This window comes from Mercenaria mercenaria, chromosome 4 (assembly GCF_021730395.1).
Source record: "Mercenaria mercenaria strain notata chromosome 4, MADL_Memer_1, whole genome shotgun sequence".
In the NCBI taxonomy this organism is placed as follows: Eukaryota; Metazoa; Mollusca; class Bivalvia; order Venerida; family Veneridae; genus Mercenaria; species Mercenaria mercenaria.
Genome location: NC_069364.1, coordinates 20,396,548 through 20,416,126, shown reverse-complemented (window position 1 = coordinate 20,416,126; position 19,579 = coordinate 20,396,548). Strand labels below are relative to the sequence as shown.

Here is a 19,579-nt window from a genome sequence, read left to right as displayed (position 1 = left end):
ATTTAATGTGTTTACCCTCCAGCAATAATCAGTTGTTCTTTATTCCTTATAATCACTTGACAAATGTTAAGAGCAACACAATATCAATTCCGGAATAAGAAATAATGTATTGGATAGTACAAAATGTTACAGACAAATTGTGAGCCATATGCTATGAAATTGGAAGACTGAAGTGTAGTCAGTATCCGACAGAGTCAAACTTCCCCCGGTGAAACATGTACTACATATAGACTATTTTGATATAAAGTAATAAATATCATAGTCGTCTTTTCAATTGAAAGGGTCATAATGCCATTGTTAATAAATCGGATGTCACAGGTTTTGTTACGAACATAAAATATACACACTGCATGTATATCCGACTTTTGATACATGTTTTCTCGTATGTATTTCAAATGTTTGGATATGAATTTACATTGTAACAAGCGTTATTGACAAAATGTTTTTATTACCCCCCTTTGTGGCCCCAACTGTATAAGTGCAATCGCAGTATTTAAAGGAGTGTTTTTCTAATAACATAATAATGCCTAATATTTATTTGGACACCTGTTTTAATTTGTTTTACCATAAAAGCAAGTCTTATGGGATTTATTTTATATCTTAATTATGGCCATCAGCAAAAGCAGCGGGATCTTCAGCTTTGTATTCTGGTAATTGTGTCTTCGTATTTATATCAAACAAATTAAAGTGGAGCAGTTACTTAGAAATCGTTGACGTAGAATTGCAACATGATGACATGAATAAACAAGTCCTTAGATAGCGTTGATAGGTAGTACCTACGGGTATATTTTGCCCGAGTGAAGAGAAAGACTGCATGTTATATATATATAATATTATCATATGAGAAAGTCTTTACCATATGTACCTTATCTCCCATGAGATCATACCGGCAAAGAAACAAAATTAATCGATACCATGTTTATCAAAACAACAATGTGTTATATTCAAAGCAAGATGATTTTATTTCGAATACGTCATTTAGGCACGGACATATTGTGCTAACGCTATCAGAGATATCCTAAACGTTTTTGTAAATAGTAAAACTATAAAGTCAGAAAGAACTTCAATTTACGATGGAAAATACTTTATATGAACTGGTGTTTAATGAAAAGTAGTGAAAAAAGCTGCAAGTGCAATTTACAACTTAAACCAATTAAGCAGAATCTCAGCTGACAATATTAATGTCTATTCAGTCATAGGCAAACATTTCTTCAATCCCTTGATTATATTTGTAAAGATATTTTGGTAAATCGGTATGTGACCTTGGTTACCGTTACCTTTAGAAATATCCAGCCCGTTCAAGAAAACAACATGCACACATCTTAAAGTTTCTTTCTCAGGAAGCATTTCTGATCAATAAACTGCCAATTATTCCTCAGGACAATTACGTTGGCGCCATATCTGGTCTAGGTGTCGTGCAAGATTGTTATAAAACTTCGGCCAACATCAGTCTGTAATCATCCGATTTTATGGCTCATTTTTGTCCAATGTATTAAGGCTGAAAGCAGCTTTTGACATAAAACAACTTTTCGCTGATATGATAATGCATTGCTTTTAATACTCTTTTTACAGTCCATTGATAAAGATTGCCTGAAATGTTCCTGCAAATGGTAGTAAATCTCACATTATTGTAAGACTTGTAATAGGTTTGAATGCTTTCATAGAATTGGAAATCAAATGTACAAAGTTAAAGTCCCTCTGTCATACTGCGACTGTTCGGCCTTAATATTAGATGTAACCGAATGCATAGCTTTACAAGAAAACAATCTACTTCATGTTATTAATAAGAGTATAACTGGGAAAGGAATTGTGGCAGTTAAATAAATTTTGTGGTTAGATGATAGGCAAATAAATTTTGTGGTTAGATGGTAGACACTTTTCAATGTATTCATATGTATATTTGTATATGTTTAGTAATTACCTAGCAATTCAAAACCACAAAACAAGAAAACCGACAAATATATATATATATATATATATATATATATATATATATATATATATATATATATATATATATATATATATATATATATATTATACAGACACAGTATGGATACTCATTATGTAATTCTTTAATGGCGTATGTATGTAAATAACTTACACACTCAGTAAAACCAATGGTAAATATAGACTAACGACTTCCGATATTGGTAAAAGTCTGCTCTTATCGGACGTCCCCCTCCACTCACCCCCACCCCCTGAATTTCATTGTAGGCATCAAATGAAAAGAACGATGCCTGAATTATATGGTTCATCGTACAACGGCTTTCCAACATTAATACATGGTATCAGTGATTCAGTTTGTTCAGAACTGCATTATTCTAAATGATATTGGGTGTGAAATATTGCGAACTAAAAGACTTAATGTCGCAAAAATTAGAGAAAAAGGTAAAGCTAATACAGAAATCATGGAAAATAAAGTTCAAGGTAAAAACGACAGAAATGTTTTTATTTCGGTTTATACTATCAACCCTAATGCTGGATATAATAGTGCAGAGTTCCCGAAACTGGGAATGGGGGCATCTACTTCGCAGAGAGTAGAAATTGTGATTTATTGCATAAGGCCGTTAAATGGTGCCACATATTCAATTTTATGTGTATGATAAACAAAATAAATACAATATGTTGTATTTCTAGCTACAACATAGTATAAAGCTCGTTTCCTCGCCAATCCAAGCTGTTGTTCTATTAACATCATTGGAAAGTTATCAACATTTTGTCGTATTATATAAATGCCAACGTAGAAATTTAAAGATATACAATTTAAAGACATAAAGATTCTAGTGAAATCATATATGAGTTTAAAATAGATAAAATAGATGATTATGATTTTTTTCTTCAGCCAAAACTAATTAAAGCAATCATCAGAGAAAAAAAAAGGCAATTTCGTTAGAGCTTTGGAATCAATCTCCCAACATGAAATGGTGTGAGTGGATCTATTCAAAAGAATTCGAGTTAAAAAGTCCATTTTTTATCAAATAAATAAGATATATATGTTTTACATATTTTGAAGTACTTAACTCAACATCATTATAACTACCCTTGTAAAATATTATCGTTTATAAATATTTAACGTTTTACATTCTCTTTGTATCATCCTCAGCCAGATGTTGGTTTTATTTACAACTTTCTATGCTCGTCTTGAATATGAAAAATATTCATCTTTCGCCCCAGACAATCACTACTTCCGCGTGCTTATATTATGTTATATTCATCATTTATCAACAACTGCATCTGCATTTATGCGATTTACATTTCTTATTAATAGACAGAGTTATTTGTTTATTATGCAAGTTTTACGGTGGCGTGTCAAAAAATGCAGACTAAAAACAAAACCTGATCAGTGTCTGGCAATATTATTGCTCACAATTTTTTTTTTCAGCTGCACTCTTTTAAATAGATTCCAACATTTCACCTCAAGATTTTATTGTCATCAATTGGCATTCTATTTGTGTTTGTGCAGTATCTTTTAAGGTCCATAGATTTATCATTACATTCTATTTTTATATGTTTTAATATCTTTTAACTTCTACAGATTTGTTGTTGCTATGATACAGTGTACTTTAATAGGTATTGGATGAACATTTCTTGCTAACTGACAGTATAATACTGTGTAGACCGTCTTTATGTCAATGCAGCGTAGGCCTCGTTCGAATTAGCTGTGTTATACTAAACATTAACTTCTGTTTCACGGGTTAACCATCATATGATTTCACACATTTTAAATACTTCTTCTCTAAGACTGTCAAATACATGTGGTTATGTCAATGTTATATGATTACTTTACATAAGACGCCTCTGTTATATATTCTCCTTTATTAAAGACATAATATATTTCAATTTTAATGTACTTGATAAGTCAGTGACATGAAACAGAGTAAAGATTTAAATAAACTAATAAATTTGCAAATTTCGTCACTTGGAAATATGCAAGTAATAGTTTTATATTTTGCAAAGCTATAGAAATTTTGAATAACAACCGTTGGCAAAATATCCTGTTCTTTAATAAGTTCCTGATTCAAATACACTCCACACATTTATTATTCTTACTAAACACATTTTTTTATTAAAAACTGGACAGTCACACTATTTAATGATCAGTTTAGTAAATGAAACAAAGCAGCGAAAAATATTCGGCGGTTTTGAAAATATTTACAGATTCCCATGTCAACATAACATAGTTTAACAGTCTGTTTATAATCAGTTGTATTTACTAGGTGCTGAGTGCACCGCAGTGATTTAGATTTACTGATTATGTGACTTTTGACTTAACAGTTATTCTATTGTGACCATTACGGCTAAATTAGTTTATTTCAGATTGTTAACCTTGCTGTACTACATTATGATAAAATAATCATTAAGCCATGTTTGCATTTTTAGCTCACCTGAGCGAAAGGCTCATGATGAGCTATTGGGATCGCCTACCGTCCGGCGTTCATCTGTCCGTCCATCGTCCGTCCGTCCACACTTTCCTTTAAACAACATCTCCTCCTAAACAACCTGGTCAATTTTGATGAAACTTCACACGGATGTTCCTTGGATGGTCTTCTTTAAAAATCATTCAAAGAATTGAATTCCATACAGAACTCTAGGTGCCACTGCAACCAAAAGGAAAACTTTATTTTTTTTGTTCAAAAGCACAGGTCATAGGGCTTTAATATTTGGCATGTAACATCATCTAGTAGTCCTCTACCAAGATTGTTCACATTATCTTCCTATGTTTAAATATGGCCTCGTCATGGGGATCACATGGTTAACATTGACTTATATAGGGAAAACTTTGAAAATCTTCTTGTCCAAAACCACAAAGTGTAGAGCCTCAATATTTGGCATTTGACATCATCTAATGGTCCTCTATGAAGTTTGTTCAAATTATGCCCTTGATGTGAAAAGAGGCCCAGTCCCGGGGGTGCCAAGTTTTACATAGACTAACATAGGAAAAAAAGTTAAAAAATCTGCTTGTCTGAAACCACATGACCTAGGCCTTTGATATTTGATATGTAGCATTGTCTTGTGGTCGTCTACAAAGATTGTTGAAATAATTACCCTTTGATAAAAAGAGGCCCCGTCCCGGGGGACCCAAGTCTTACATAGACCTATATAGGGAAAAAATTATAAAATTTTCTTGCCTGAAACTGCAAGGCCTAAGCTTTTAATATTTGATGTGTTGCATTGCCTAGTGGTCCTCTTCAAAAATTGTTCAAATTATGTCCCTAGGGTGAAAAGAGGCCCTGCACGAGGGATCCCAAGTTTTACATAGACTTATATAGAACAAAAACTTTAAAAATCTTCTTGTCTGAAAGTTCAAGACAAAGGCCTTTGATATTTGATATGTAGCATTGCCTGGTGGTTCTCTAACACGATTGTTCAAATTATGCCCCTGTGATGAAAAGAGGCCCCACCCCGGGTGTCACTTGTATATGATTTATATAGGAAACAATACTTAGAAAATTATCTGATCATATTCCCTAGACTGTTAAGTTTTAATTACCTGAAGATCCTAAGTAATTAGGGGTCACTTGACTGTAACCTTGACCTACTGACATACTTATTTTTAAAAGATACAGCCTTGAAATTTGGAGGACATATACAGTTTTGCACACCGATCTTAACAGCATAGAAATTTGGACCACGTTTATAACTTTGATAAAGATTTTAATAATCATCTTTAATGTTCTTAGCCCTGACCTACTGACCTACTTTCTTGTTTTTGAAGCTACAGCAAAGAGATTTGGACCACATGTATTATGTTTGATACATATTTCAATATTAATCTTTGAATGGTCTTAATCCTGACCTATTGACCTACTTTTTCATTTTTGGAAGGTACAGTATAGAAATTTGGACCTCCTGTATAATCTTTGATACAGTTTTCAATACTAATCTTTAAATGGTCTTAATCCTGACCTATTGACCTACATTTTCATTTTTGAAGGTACAGTATAGAAATTTGGACCTCCTGTATAAGTTTTGATACAGTTTTCAATACTCATCTTTAATAGTCTTAATCGTGACCTACTGACCTACTGACCTACTGTCTTGTTTCTGAAGAATTTGGACCATGTGTAGAACTTTTGATACAGATTTCAATACTCTTTAATATTCTAAACCCTGGCCTACTTTCTTGTTTTTGAAGCTACAGCAAAGAGGTTTGGACCACCTGTATAATTGTTTTAACAGATTTCAGTAGTTATCTTGATAATCTTAATCAAGGCCTTCTCACCTGTTTTTTTCTTAAAGCTTTAGAAACGAAATTTGTTGAAGCAAGCAATTAAACACAGGAGAGCGATATAGGACCATCATGGCCCTCTTGTTAATTATAATCTGTCAAAACAAAAAAGAAAGAAATACAGATGTAAAGCTATAAAAAGCTGTGACTTATTGCCGTATATTAGTCAGAAGGCGACTAAGTGGTATCAGTCAGTTTTAATACAAGATATGTTTCAGATTTGATTTGTAACATAGATTCATTGTTACGAAAGGAATATATTAATAAGAACATACTATGTATACTATTTGAATAAAATCATACAAAATATTAATTAATTTTCTTATTTTAATCCTAGTGTCTCTTCGGAATATCAATTGTTAAAGGAACATACGAAATATAAATGTTCCGGAATGTCTTATACGTTTTGTTTGATCGAATTTGTGGCATATCCCTTTATTCGACCAATACTCCAACAAAGATATCAAGCTTTATAATGCACTGTCCCTGTTAAAAGAAATTCGATTACAATTGTGCAGTTTATTGTTCTCCGCCTTTTTCGAAGAAAAAAAGGGGGACATAGAAATAGGTTGCATCCTTCCGTCATTCTGTCCGTCACACTTCGTGTCCGTCCCTTAACAAGTGAGTTTGAAATAAATGTTCATTATGAGACGACGTGTCTTACCTAAGATCCAGACCTCTAGCTCCAGGTCAAAGGATAACATGGTATGTTTCATATCTGGTCAGAACTCTGCCATACATTAAGGGACTTTTAAAATCACTTATCACAAACGTTTTCTATAATACGATGACGTGTCGTGCACAAAACCCAGACCCCTATAGCTAGCTCCAAGGTCAAGGTCACACTTAGAAGTCAAAGGTTAACATGGCATTTTTCTTGTCTGGTCCATAACTCTGCCATATTAATCAAAGGATTTTAAAATTACTTGGCACAAACGTTCCTCATAATAAGTTAATTTATCATGTGCAAGACAAAGACACCTAGCTCCGAGGTCAAGGTCACATTTGTATATTTTTGGTTGTGTTATTTGTTTATGCATGGTTGTATATTCAAATAACTTGGCATAAATATTCACCATTACAAGACATTGTGCCATGTGCAAAGGGCAAGGTCACAGGTACCCAAGGTAACATTTTTATTGTTTGTTCACGAAATAATTTTCCTTTTGATATAATTATGATTTTTCCACTAATTTAAAAATGAAATTATATTTAAAGTAAGATGATTGGTATTAATAGATATACAAAGCTATTAACAATGGTAGACACACAGGCACATGTTACAATTTGACGATTCATGAATCATTTGAAAGCATTGACTTGTTGTAGATTTCCAGAGGTTTTCAAACATCATAATGTCTTTATGAATGATTTGCTATACAGTTATGACTTACATATATACATTGTTAGTCTGTTGTCTTATTATTTAGAAGACGCTGTATTGGCATGCAATTTTTCAATATTCTTTTTCAATCTTAAACGGGTAGATCATTTAACAATTGTTTTGTATTTATTTTTAGCTCACGAGGTGAGTTTTTGTGACCGCTCGATGTCCGGTGTCTGTCTGTCGTCTGTCAACATTTAGCTTGTGCATGCGATAGAGGCTGTATTTTTCACTGATCTTCATGAAATTTTGTCAGAATGATTACCTTGATGAAATCTAGCCAAGTTCGAAAATGAGTTATCTGGGTTTAAAAACTAGGTCACTAGGTCAAATCAAAGAAAAACCTTGTGTATGCAATAGAGGCTGTACTTTTCAATTGATGTTCATGAATACTTGTCAGTTACCTTGGTAAAATCTATGCCAAGTTGGAAAATGGGTCATCTCGAGTCAAAAACTAGGTCACTAGGTAAAATCAAAGAAAACCCTAGTGTATGCGATAGAAGCTGTATTTTTCAACTGATTTTCATGAAATTTTGTCAAAATAATTACCGTGGTAAAATCTAGGTCAAGTTTGAATATGTGTCATTTTGGATCAAAAAGAAGGTCACTAGGTTAAATCAAAAGAAAACCTTGTGTATGCGATAGAGGCTGTATTTTTCAATTGATCTTCAAGAAATTTAGTCAAAATGATTGCCTTGATGAAATCTATGCCGAGTTTGACGATTTTTTTTGGGGGGATGAAAAAGTAGGTCACTAGGTCAAATTAAGGAAAACCTGTGTGTATGCGATAGAGGCTGTATTTTTCAATTGATCTTTATGAAATTTGGTCAGAATAATTATCTTGATAAAATCTAGGTCAAGTTTGAATATGGGTTATCTAGGGTCAAAAAGTAGGTCACTTGGTCAAATCAAAGGAAAACCTTGTGTTTGCGTTAAAGGCTGTATTTTTCAATTGATCTTCCTAAAATTTAGTTATAATGATTTCCTTGATGAAATTTAGATAGGACTTGAATATGGGTCATCTAGAGTCAAAAAGTAGGTCACTAGGTTAAATCGAAGAAAAACCTGGTGTATGCGATAGAGGCTGTATTTTTCTACTGATTTTCATGAAAATTTGTCAGAATGATAGCCTTGGTGAAATCTAGATTAAATTTTAATATGGATTATCTGGGTTCAAAAGTTAGGTCACTAGGTCAAATCAAGGAAAACCGTGTGTATGCAATAGGTGCTGCATTTTACACTTGATTTTCATAAAATTTGGTCAGAATAGTTTCCTTGATAAAATATAGGTCAAGTTCAAATATTGGTAGTCTGGGATCAAAAACTAGGTCACTAGGTCAAATCAAAGAAAATCCTCGTGCGATAGAGGCTGTATTTTTCGATTGATCTTCATGAAATTTGGTCAGAATGATAGCCTTGATAAAATCTAGGTCAAGTTTTAATATGGGATCAAAAAGTAGGTCACTAGGTCAAATTAAAGAAAATTTTTGTTTATACTCAAGATTTTTGCTCCAATTTTAATGATAATTGGTCAGAATATTTTTTTTCCATGAAATCACTAGGTCAAACATGTTTACACTGTTATGGTGTGTTATGGTGTGTTTCTCAGGTGAGCGACCTAGGGCTATATTGGCCTTCTTGATTACAGTTATTAGTATGCATGGTTGTGTATAGTTTGTTATATTGTGGCTCGTGTCCTGTTCCATAGTTATCATTTTGGTAAATTTGCAGCTTCTATTCATATTAGTATGTGTTGTAATTTTGGCTTAAAGTCAAGTGAAGTTTGGCAAGCTGGCATATTATTCTGTCTGTCTGTGAAACATCCTCTATATATTAGGTCATGTGGGAGTTTATCAAAATTAATGTTTTATATAAATCGATAGTACAGTTGCAATGTTGTAAGCATTTTGATATTTAAAAATAAGTATATCTGAATCTAAACATTTTGTGTCGCTCAAAGAATCATAAAGCATGCGCTCATAAAATTGTTTTATAGAATTGGGTAGAAAAGTTAATGGTGAAGTCTGACTGTGGAATGTATCTAATTCCATTTGTAATTACAATCAATACCAAATCATTATGTATATTTAGATATAAAATCATCCGTCTTTGTACACATTGCTATATAAACTTGAATTAGATTGAGAAAATTAAAAATAATTTAACCTTTACAACTTTTCGGCTGCTTGCAATTCAATGGTTTCTATATTAGATAAAGCTTCTACGTACTGGACGATGCAACAACAGTTACTTTGATTTTAATTTCCATGTAAGATAAACGATAAAAGTATTCGCATGGATTACAAGATGGAGTCATTTTCAATGAGAATAAACATTAGTTTATATATTGTCCTGTACATTTGGAACCTCATCCATAGACTTGTCAGTAATGTATTTTAATGGTATTCATCCAAATATATAGATGTATTTTACAGAAAAATATGTTAAATAACATTATATTATCGCACTGTTGCCTTTTTATGACTTTGTTTGGCGTACAGACACTAACAGTATATTAAGGATTTAGCAATGAACAAAACATTTGGAATCTCTGTGTTCGCTGTTTTTTTCGTTATGCCGATAAATGATCTGATTACATAATTATTCATCATGCTACGCAACTTTGCAATAAAGAATCAAATAGATATTAACGGGAGATTAAACATTTACGCTTCATCTGTTTATCAACAGCAGTTCCATCTAATGACATTTGCAGTTTTTCTGTATCTAAAAATGTTTCTATTAATTATCATATTATTAAAGATTTCTGTAGTGGTGTAGCGATTTTGTGTTTGTTCAGTAGATTTTTTAAGGAAAAAATGTTTCTAAAAACGTGAACCGCGATTATTTTTATTGCTTTCCTGAATGAGACTGTTTACATTTTTAGATGTTTTGTTGACGACGTTCACAGGATAAAGCTATTTTATTACATGATAAAAAATCTAAGTCGCCGTCAAACAACTTCACATAGCTATACTCAGAATTAAACTAAAAGAACAAATTATACAGTTAAGTACGGAATATATCTCTATAGATGTCCTATGCGAAAACAATATAATTTTACAGTTTTATACAAAAGCAGAAACACATTTTGTACAATTTCATAATTCCCATATTGTCATTTAACTGTCTAATAAAGTATCTACACTTATTAAATGATTGTACGTATTACACACTGTTTGGAATATTAACGACATTTGCCGGTTATAACATTAAAAGAGCCACACCGTGAGAAAACAAACATAGTGTAATTGCGACCAGCATGGATCCAGACCAGCCTGCCTATCCGCGCAGTCTAGACAGGATGCATGCTGTTCCCCTTCTAATGCTATTATACTTAGAGAAGCCGTTAGCGAATAGCATGGATCCTGACCAGACTGCGCGGATACGCAGGCTGGTGTGGATCTATGCTGGTCGCAAATTCATTATGTTGGGTTTCTCATGGTGCGACTCAAATCTGTTATCGGTATACATCAGACGTACATAAATGCTGTGGTCTGGGTTTGGCTCATGACTGCTGTATTATTTTCAGCCATTGCAGGTGCATCAATACGACAAACATTTCTTATTAGCAGACAACACTATGTATTTGAGTGTTAAATGTACATTACCTACTTACATATCAATAAAGAGAACAAGAAAACGTCAAAACAGTATTTTAGAATTAGATATATTATGTTAGACTTACATATTCTTTAAAAGCTAAAAGACGTCTTCATGTTATAGTTTGAGTTTCATATGTGATTTCCTTTTTAGCTCACCTGTCACGAAGTGACAAGGTGAGCTATTGTGACCGCTTGATGTCCGTAGTCCGTCGTGCGTCGTCCGTCGTCCCTCGTGCGTCGTCCGTCGTCTGTCAACAATTTCTAAAAAAATCTTCTTCTTAAAAACCGCTGGCCAGAATTACACCAAACTTTACAGGAATGATCCTTGGGTAGCCACCTTTCAAAATTGTTCAAAGAATTGAATTCCATATAGAACTCTGGTTGCCATGGCAACCGAAAGGAAAAACTGTAAAAATTTCCTTCTCAAAAACTAGAAGCCCTAGAGCTTAGATATTTGGTGTGAAGCATTGCCTAGTAGACCTCTACCAAATTTGTTCAAATCATGACCCCGGGGTCAAAATTGACCCCGCCCCAGGGGTCACTTGATTTTACAAAGGAAAATCTTCAAAAATCTTCTTCTCAAAAACCAGAAGCCCTAGAGCTCAGATATTTGACATGTAGCATTGCCTAGTGGACATTTACTAAAATTGTTCAAATCATGACCACGGGGTCAAAATTGACTTGGCCCCAGGGGTCAATTGATTTTACATAGGAAAATCTACAATTTAAAAATAAAAATAAACCAGAAGGCCTAGAGCTTAGATATTTGACATGTAGCATAGCCTAGTGGACCTCTACAACATTTATTCAAATTATGACCTCCGGGGTCAAAATTGACCCCGCCCCAGTGGTCAATTGATTTTACATAGGAAAATATTCAAAAATGTTCTAAAAATAAACCAGAAGGCCTAGATCTTAGATATTTGACATGTAGCATTGCGTAGTAGACCTCTACAACATTTATTCAAATTATGACCCCCGGAGTCAAGATTGACCCTGCCCCAGGGGTCACTTGATTTTACATAGGAAAATCTTCAAATATTTATGAAAATAAACCAGAAGGCCTAGATCTTAGATATTTGACATGTAGCATTGCGTAGTAGACCTCTACAACGTTTATTCAAATAATGACCCCCGGGGTAAAGATTGACCCTGCCCCAGGGGTCACTTGATTTTACATAGGAAAATCTTCAAAAAATTTCTGAAAAAAAAACCAGAAGGATATGTAACATTGCCTAGTAGACTTCTACAAATTTTGTTCAAATCATGACCCCGGGGTAAAATTGGTCACGCCCCAGGGGTTACTTGATTGTACATCGGAAAGTCTTCCAAAAAATTTCTAAAAATCATCAGTTTGACATTTGAAACATGTAGCTCATATTACTTAGGTGAGCGATCCAGGGTCATCTTGACCCTCTTGTTATACGATATAAAGTGCAGTGTCAGTTAAAAGTGCAAGAGTACTTTCAATTATGAAAATATTTATATATTAGCGTGTTTGTTTTAACGTAGTTCCAGCTTTACAACACATTTATCATTCCAGTCAATTTGCAACGTTTATTCATATAATGGTTTGTGGTAATTTTGTCTAGCAGTCAAACCATATTAGTCAAGCAGACAATTTGCTGTGTTATATATGAGAAACCTCCTCACATAACAGGCCATGTGGGAATTTATCAAAATTTACTTGTAACTCTTTATAAATTGAAATAGCAGCTACATGTACCATGATAGTTACGATGTTACAATCGATCGTGGTGATAATTCATAAAGGATTTAATGAATTTTTGAAAATTGGTTTGTTTCTCTCATATTAATGTAAAAACTTATTGTATATTGGTTGAGCGATTTTTTCATTGCTCCATGTAATTGCAGAAGCTGGCTATGACTGACAAATTTGTAATTACCATGTTATTACAATGCTGTCATGGATGCATTTTGAAAAAGTTGGTGTAGTCAAGCACTTCTGTATACAGTGCCACGTGAATTAAAATACATTTACATTTAGAAATTAAAACAATATTTCCTGCCCTTGCTTCTTGCACATTTTATCAACCAGTTTAAACAATAAAAAAGGTACCGAACAAATATAATTAAGCATAAAATAATTTGCTTATTTCTAATTTTATACTTAGACTTCCATTAACCGTGTCAGCTTTCACAAACTAAACATTAAACAGTTAAAGTCACATATGAGGTGTGTAAAGGTAATTTTTATAAAATCAGGTAGTACTACTTAATTATATTATTTATATTAAATACAGATGTCAGTTTAGACCAAAAAACATGGTCGATCACCACTTATTTACTCTCAAACCATTATCAAAATATTTATAATAAAGCAACAAAGGTGTCGGATTTGTTTTTCTTGACCAGTAAATTTTCTTTTTTTTACATTTTAAGGACCTGTGACAAAGTTTGTTCACATATTTAAACTGAATAGTTTGGCATAAGTATATTCACATTTACACTTACGTGCGACGATATTTGAAACTATAAACATATGTTTTAACAACATTTGGTGTTAATCGGGGAGAAAATAAATAATATTCCAGAAATTTATAGTGGATTTCAGACTTGTTTATTTTATCTTTGAGACTTCTAATTTGAAGTGATTTTATTTTAAATTTGTTGGTTTATCGAATACTTTGCTTCAGCTAAACATAATACTTACCGCTGAAACAGATCTGCAGTCTTTGTTGTTGGAAATTATTATAACAGACAGAATAAAGATTGAATTTAGACCAGTATTCGTAAATAAATTGAAAGTCTTATGTATAAAGTTAAATTGACAAGTTCAGTATATCATATAAGAAATTTAAAGCTGTAAGATAAAGTAACAGTATAATTCTAATTTCAGAAAAAGGGGAAACATCGAGGAAAAGTCGTTTTGCTTCAGTGTTTTGGATTTATTGATACCTGAAAATAGTTATCAAGGAAATCAGATGTAGTATAGGCCAATGACACTAATCTGGCATATATATAAATTCAACTAAATTTGAAACTAACTGTCCTGGGCTTTGCAATAACCATATAAGTTGTGACTCAATTATTTGTTTCATCTGATTTTCATTTACAATATCTGAAAGACAATCCTTAAACGCAGCCTTTTAATATTGATAAGAAAACAAAAGAAGAAGACGAAGAAGAATATTAAATCTGGATCAAAATATCAAACTTCGTATTTTTGATTTTGTAAAAAAATATTTCCAGCTTTTAACAACCTTGTACATGTAATACATCAATTTGATAGCTTTCAGTTACAATTTAACAGCTGTATACTTTGCGACTTATATCATCCTTTAATTCAAAATCCTTGATGTGTCTGTTAACCCATATATTATTCCATCATGGCAGTTCATGCAATGGACGTTTTTAATGGACGTTAACCTGGTTATTACTAGACAAAATTTTATCATAGTAACGATAAAGGATTTTTACCTTCCGTCAGAAGATCATTTTAAATAGAAATATTCAAAATATTCAAAATCTACTTTGAGTTACTTGCCCATTTGAGTGAAATTCGAGGAAGTCGAGAAGCTATGTCAGCCGGTTCTGTCCTCTTCGCGTTCTCAAAGGGATACTTGTATAAACTTTAGGTTTTCATCAACACTGTTTCATCAACACTGTTCTTGGTCACAGATGATGGAGGAACTGCATGAAACAAATTTGAGACAGTTTTTTTTATTAATCTTGTATTTTGCTTAATGTCACAGTAAGTAGTCCTATGGGGAATCACGCCTGCGCTGTTAGTGTCAAGGTGTCAAGTAAGACTGTGATAAAAAAAATCGGATATCTCTTATACGCACACTCTATTATCAAAAGTGGAGAAGGTTAATGAAATGAATAGCTTTAAACAACTTGATAATGTTTTGGATGTTAGAGATATTATCTGAAATGGTCTTATCGATGTGCTTTACCTCAAAAATATCTTATAGAGAATTAACGTTTTAAGAGATTGTAAGCAAATTAATTGACATTCTTTTATAGAAAGATCATTCATTAGCTGTTATTGTATGATACTGGCGTGAATAATCAAGTTTATTGACAGCCAATTTAACATAACCCTAAGCTGATAGTAAAGGCAAAATAAAATCCCCTAAAACATAGATTTGAATACATAAGCAAATGTTAAACCGTTTCCAGTTTATATTGTGATTTGGGTCTCTATATAAAGCAGCGTTGAATCCAACATTTTTGGCTTGGTAGATCTGTTCTGGAGTACGCACTCTTGTCTTTACTGCTGACCACTTTGCGGTGATTGGTGATGATGGTCTATTGCATTGTGGTTGTGATTGGTTGAGGTAATTGTTATCCGTCTGTCTGTCTGCCTGTCTTGTTTTGTTTTCTAGTTTTATGTGTAACTGCTCTGAATTTAATATATATAATTTTATATATTCTTTATGCTCACCATCTCGATAAATTCGTTTTATAGCCGTGATCTGTTTAGATCGTCCTGGACAGTTAAAAGGACTATGTATGTGAGGCATGATGCCAGCGATTTGGGTATATATTGAAATGGTGAACCAAATACTAATGTTTAAGCCAGTTCGGATATGTACATGAAACAACATTGAAACCATACTTACTTAATTTGAATTATTGCTTGTAGGCGTTTTTCTGTAATTCATCAGATGTGGTGATAAATAATGTCTAATTATACTTACACATGTAGGAATGTACATGTATATAAAAATAAATTATTTGCACTAGACATGAATATAAGGCCCACTTCGTAGTGTAATCGCTTTATAGCTCATTTACTGATGATAATTATACAATTCTTCCTATTTAGATATGTGATTGGTCTGTCTTATTAACCTACTGTATGTATTCTCCGCGTAATATCTACCTGCCACGCTATTGAAACACATGATATTACTTTATCACATCAAAGAAATGAAATGCTTCAATTCAAATACAATGCAACTGTTGCCTTGGTCACGATTCTGTCATATGTCTTATTCATTCTTCCAACTTCAATTACATGGAAGTACAATATAGTGAAAAATAAAAACAAGTTATTGGAAAGTCCTATAAGTATGCAACTTAGATCATATGTTTTAGTTGGGAAAAAACGTAATAAAAAGGAACATAGTCAAACTAAACAGGACTCTTAACGTTAACAAAAGTTCACTAAAGTACGGAAAATGTGTCATGGGGAAAATGGTAACATTGTGTCATTGTTTGTAATAGCAACTACAATTTTTATTCTCAATCATTTCGGCGACCGTTTAGAAGTTCTTCTAAAAATATTAGGCGCTTTCAAAGTTATTGAAGCATTTTCTATATTTATATTTCATGTTTAGTACTTGTTGATATTGAACGTAAATAAAGGATCTGTATTTTTTTTCGAAACTGCTCGCCATCAAGTTTCCATGAAACAAATGCCTTGCTGTCAAAACGACAAATGTTCAAAAATAATATGCTATTTGAATATGAGTCACTACATTGTTTGCATAGAAGGACATATACATATGTAGACACTCTTTACGTAATCTTTTATTTTTCAGATTGAAAGTAACGTATGACGATTGTTTCCTACATTCCATTGAGCTTAACCATTTTGTGGATTCTCCAGAATTTGATAATTCCAGCGTGTCGTGTACTGAAGATACATTTAAGGTAATTGTCTTACTTCTCATGTCTAGACATATTTCGTTTAGGGAAAAGATATGTTTAGATAAATGCCGTCATTGAACCTTTTTGCTTGTTGACCCTATCTAGACAGTAAAATCAATTTGTAAAAACGTACCTTTTGCTTTTGCTGCTTGTTATTTATGATCTTTATAAAATGATCCTTTGGTCGTTTTTGGTGATGTATACCATATAGCGGTTGATGTCTGCTGGGATCACTTCTGTTTTTCTGTTGTGATCGGACCAAAAGCTTTAATTTATCTTCATAAAATATCTATAATGGTTAAAAGTCTTTGAACATTTCAAAAGCTTATCGCCATAGTAACGGTAATTATTGCCGGGAGTTTCATTTTACCTGTTTAATAAACGGTAAACACATGTTCCTATCGTTCCTTACTCGGATTACCAGTCGTCTATTCATAATTTCTGAGATTTGTATCAAATAACAGTATAGCATTTAATGTCATTTGAATATATGATTTCCGGTGCATGTAGCATTTACGTATTAAAGGAAAAGATTTTTGTATCAAATAAACTTTTCAGTACTTTATAATCAGTTGATCGTGATTAAAACGACATTTCACAAGTAGACATCATGCAAAACATGTAAGGAAACAGTTGCGCATAAACTTGCGCATTTTGTACTGTTTCATGTAAAATAAGCAATATTCAGCCTTCAATTTGCAAGGCAATGGATAACATAAATCATAATTTCCCTGGATGTGTAAGTATTTGCTTATGAATAAAATGATAACCTTTGACTGCATGGGTATTGTTTAGGGGTATTGAATTGCCAATTTTAAATTTGTCAAAATGCATGTTATTAGGCCATTTGAGTAAAATTAATATTTCCAGAATACAAAAAAGTGGAAACTTCACAGGTCGCCCAACACGACAAAAACGAAGTCAATATTCAAGAATCTACATAAAACTACAATAAACTTGGTTAATTTCACAAAACTGTTAGGGGTCTATTTAGTCAACAGTGTATTTATTCCGGCTTTCTTTATGCCGAGCGTAAATGATCTATACTTGAACATTTTCGATCTTTTCAATACGAAGACAGCCTGTTGAATAAACAGTATCTACCAGAATTCGGACACACCAAAGTTTTGAATCTTTGCCAATGATACAGTCACATTCCTACGCTACTGTAGGTATTGCAGTGATACCTTAAAAGCAATTAGAGGTAATTCATTCCTAATAAGTGCAAGAATTTACACTCACAAAGAAATCATCTACGAAATTTACCTTCAGCGCAATCGCTAAACAGTATTTCCTTTAATATTGTGAACAAACAATATGTTTGCGTTGGAAAATTCGAGAGTATATTATATCAAAATTTACAAATGAAAAAGAAAATTCCTGAAAATAAATATTTAAAAAGTATGGAATCATGGAGACATTGCCATATTAATATTTTAAGAATATTCTGTATATCAGCTGCATGTTCGGCACATATTGTCACATATTGTCAGTCAGGTCAACATGAACAATCTTGAAATTATTGAACTACAAGCTATCACACAGGGCAAGCTGACTACTTCCGTTACAGTAGTTACACAGCATTGCAAAGTGCAGCCATGAGAAAATAGGCAAAGTGTCCAAACAAATCACTAGTGTGTTTTGATTAAGTGCTCAAACGCATTGAAACTATTGACTTTCAGCTTCACTCCTGTAGTATAAGCATTCTCTTTCCTGTCTAGTTCAAATAGACGCTTTCCCCTAAACTATAGTCCTCTGTAACAAATTGTAAACAGGCTTAGTTGCTATCTGATATAAATGTTCATTCCTTGCCGTATGAATAAGGAAACGTATAAGCAAACTGTTGCACATATTTTACATGTCCACCTTTTTAACACAACCTATAATTTCTATCTCATGCACTTGTGTTGTAGGTTTACACGTTTTGTTTATTTACTTTTATGGAGTCTGTGATATGAGTTTCGGTTGTATAAGAAACCCCAGGTACGTCTGGCAGTTTTTATGAGCAGACCGATGATGAATACCTTTGTCCTCATTACTGACTTAAGATGTGACTGATTACCCAATATGATAGATCATCACTAACGAAGAAGATCCCAAACGTCCAACGTGAACGAAGAATATATTACTTTGTCTGTAACAGCAGCGTGTTACTGATTATATTCATCTGGTGTAAGTGGTAATCAAGACATACATGTGTACAAGACACAATATCAGGTTTTGTAATACTGAAAAGAAATAAATAACATTCTATAATGTACGACGTTTCCTTTGCATATTAATTCAACTTTTAATATTTAAAATATGATTGACAACAACAGCACTAGTTAAGTATGTTTCGTTAAAACTGTTGCTGATATCTCTGTAAATTATTGTTTATAAACTATTCCAACATTAAAATAATGAATACTCTCACTGTGACAAACACAATCTGTTTTTCAACTAAAACTACTCGAATGTGTGTAAAATGCAGTTCCGACTTTATTAATCTTTTGATGTGCATGTATAGTGACTTTATCCAAACATCATCAGTCATAATACATATCTATTATTTTTATCATGCAACTTCCTCAAAAGTTTCATGGCGATTGCAAAAGTTTGATAATGCATATATAGAGGCACCGCCTCCACACACATATTTGATTAACTTTATAAAGTCATCGTATGAAACAGTACATATAATTACATAACTAGCCAAATACTGCAAACATATGAATTACTCTCAGTATAAATTAT

The 19,579-nt window shown here is 32.8% G+C and overlaps 1 protein-coding gene across 1 annotated transcript in view; it reads left to right on the top strand.

The window, feature by feature from the left end:
- LOC123551135 (blood vessel epicardial substance-like) overlaps nt 1-19,579 on the top strand; it is a 121,828-nt gene that overhangs the window by 100,184 nt on the left and 2,065 nt on the right. Inside the window, exon 3 of the mRNA XM_053540656.1 lies at nt 16,735-16,846. Within this exon, the coding sequence (XP_053396631.1) occupies nt 16,735-16,846 (112 nt within the window). The remainder of the gene's footprint in view (nt 1-16,734; nt 16,847-19,579) is intronic.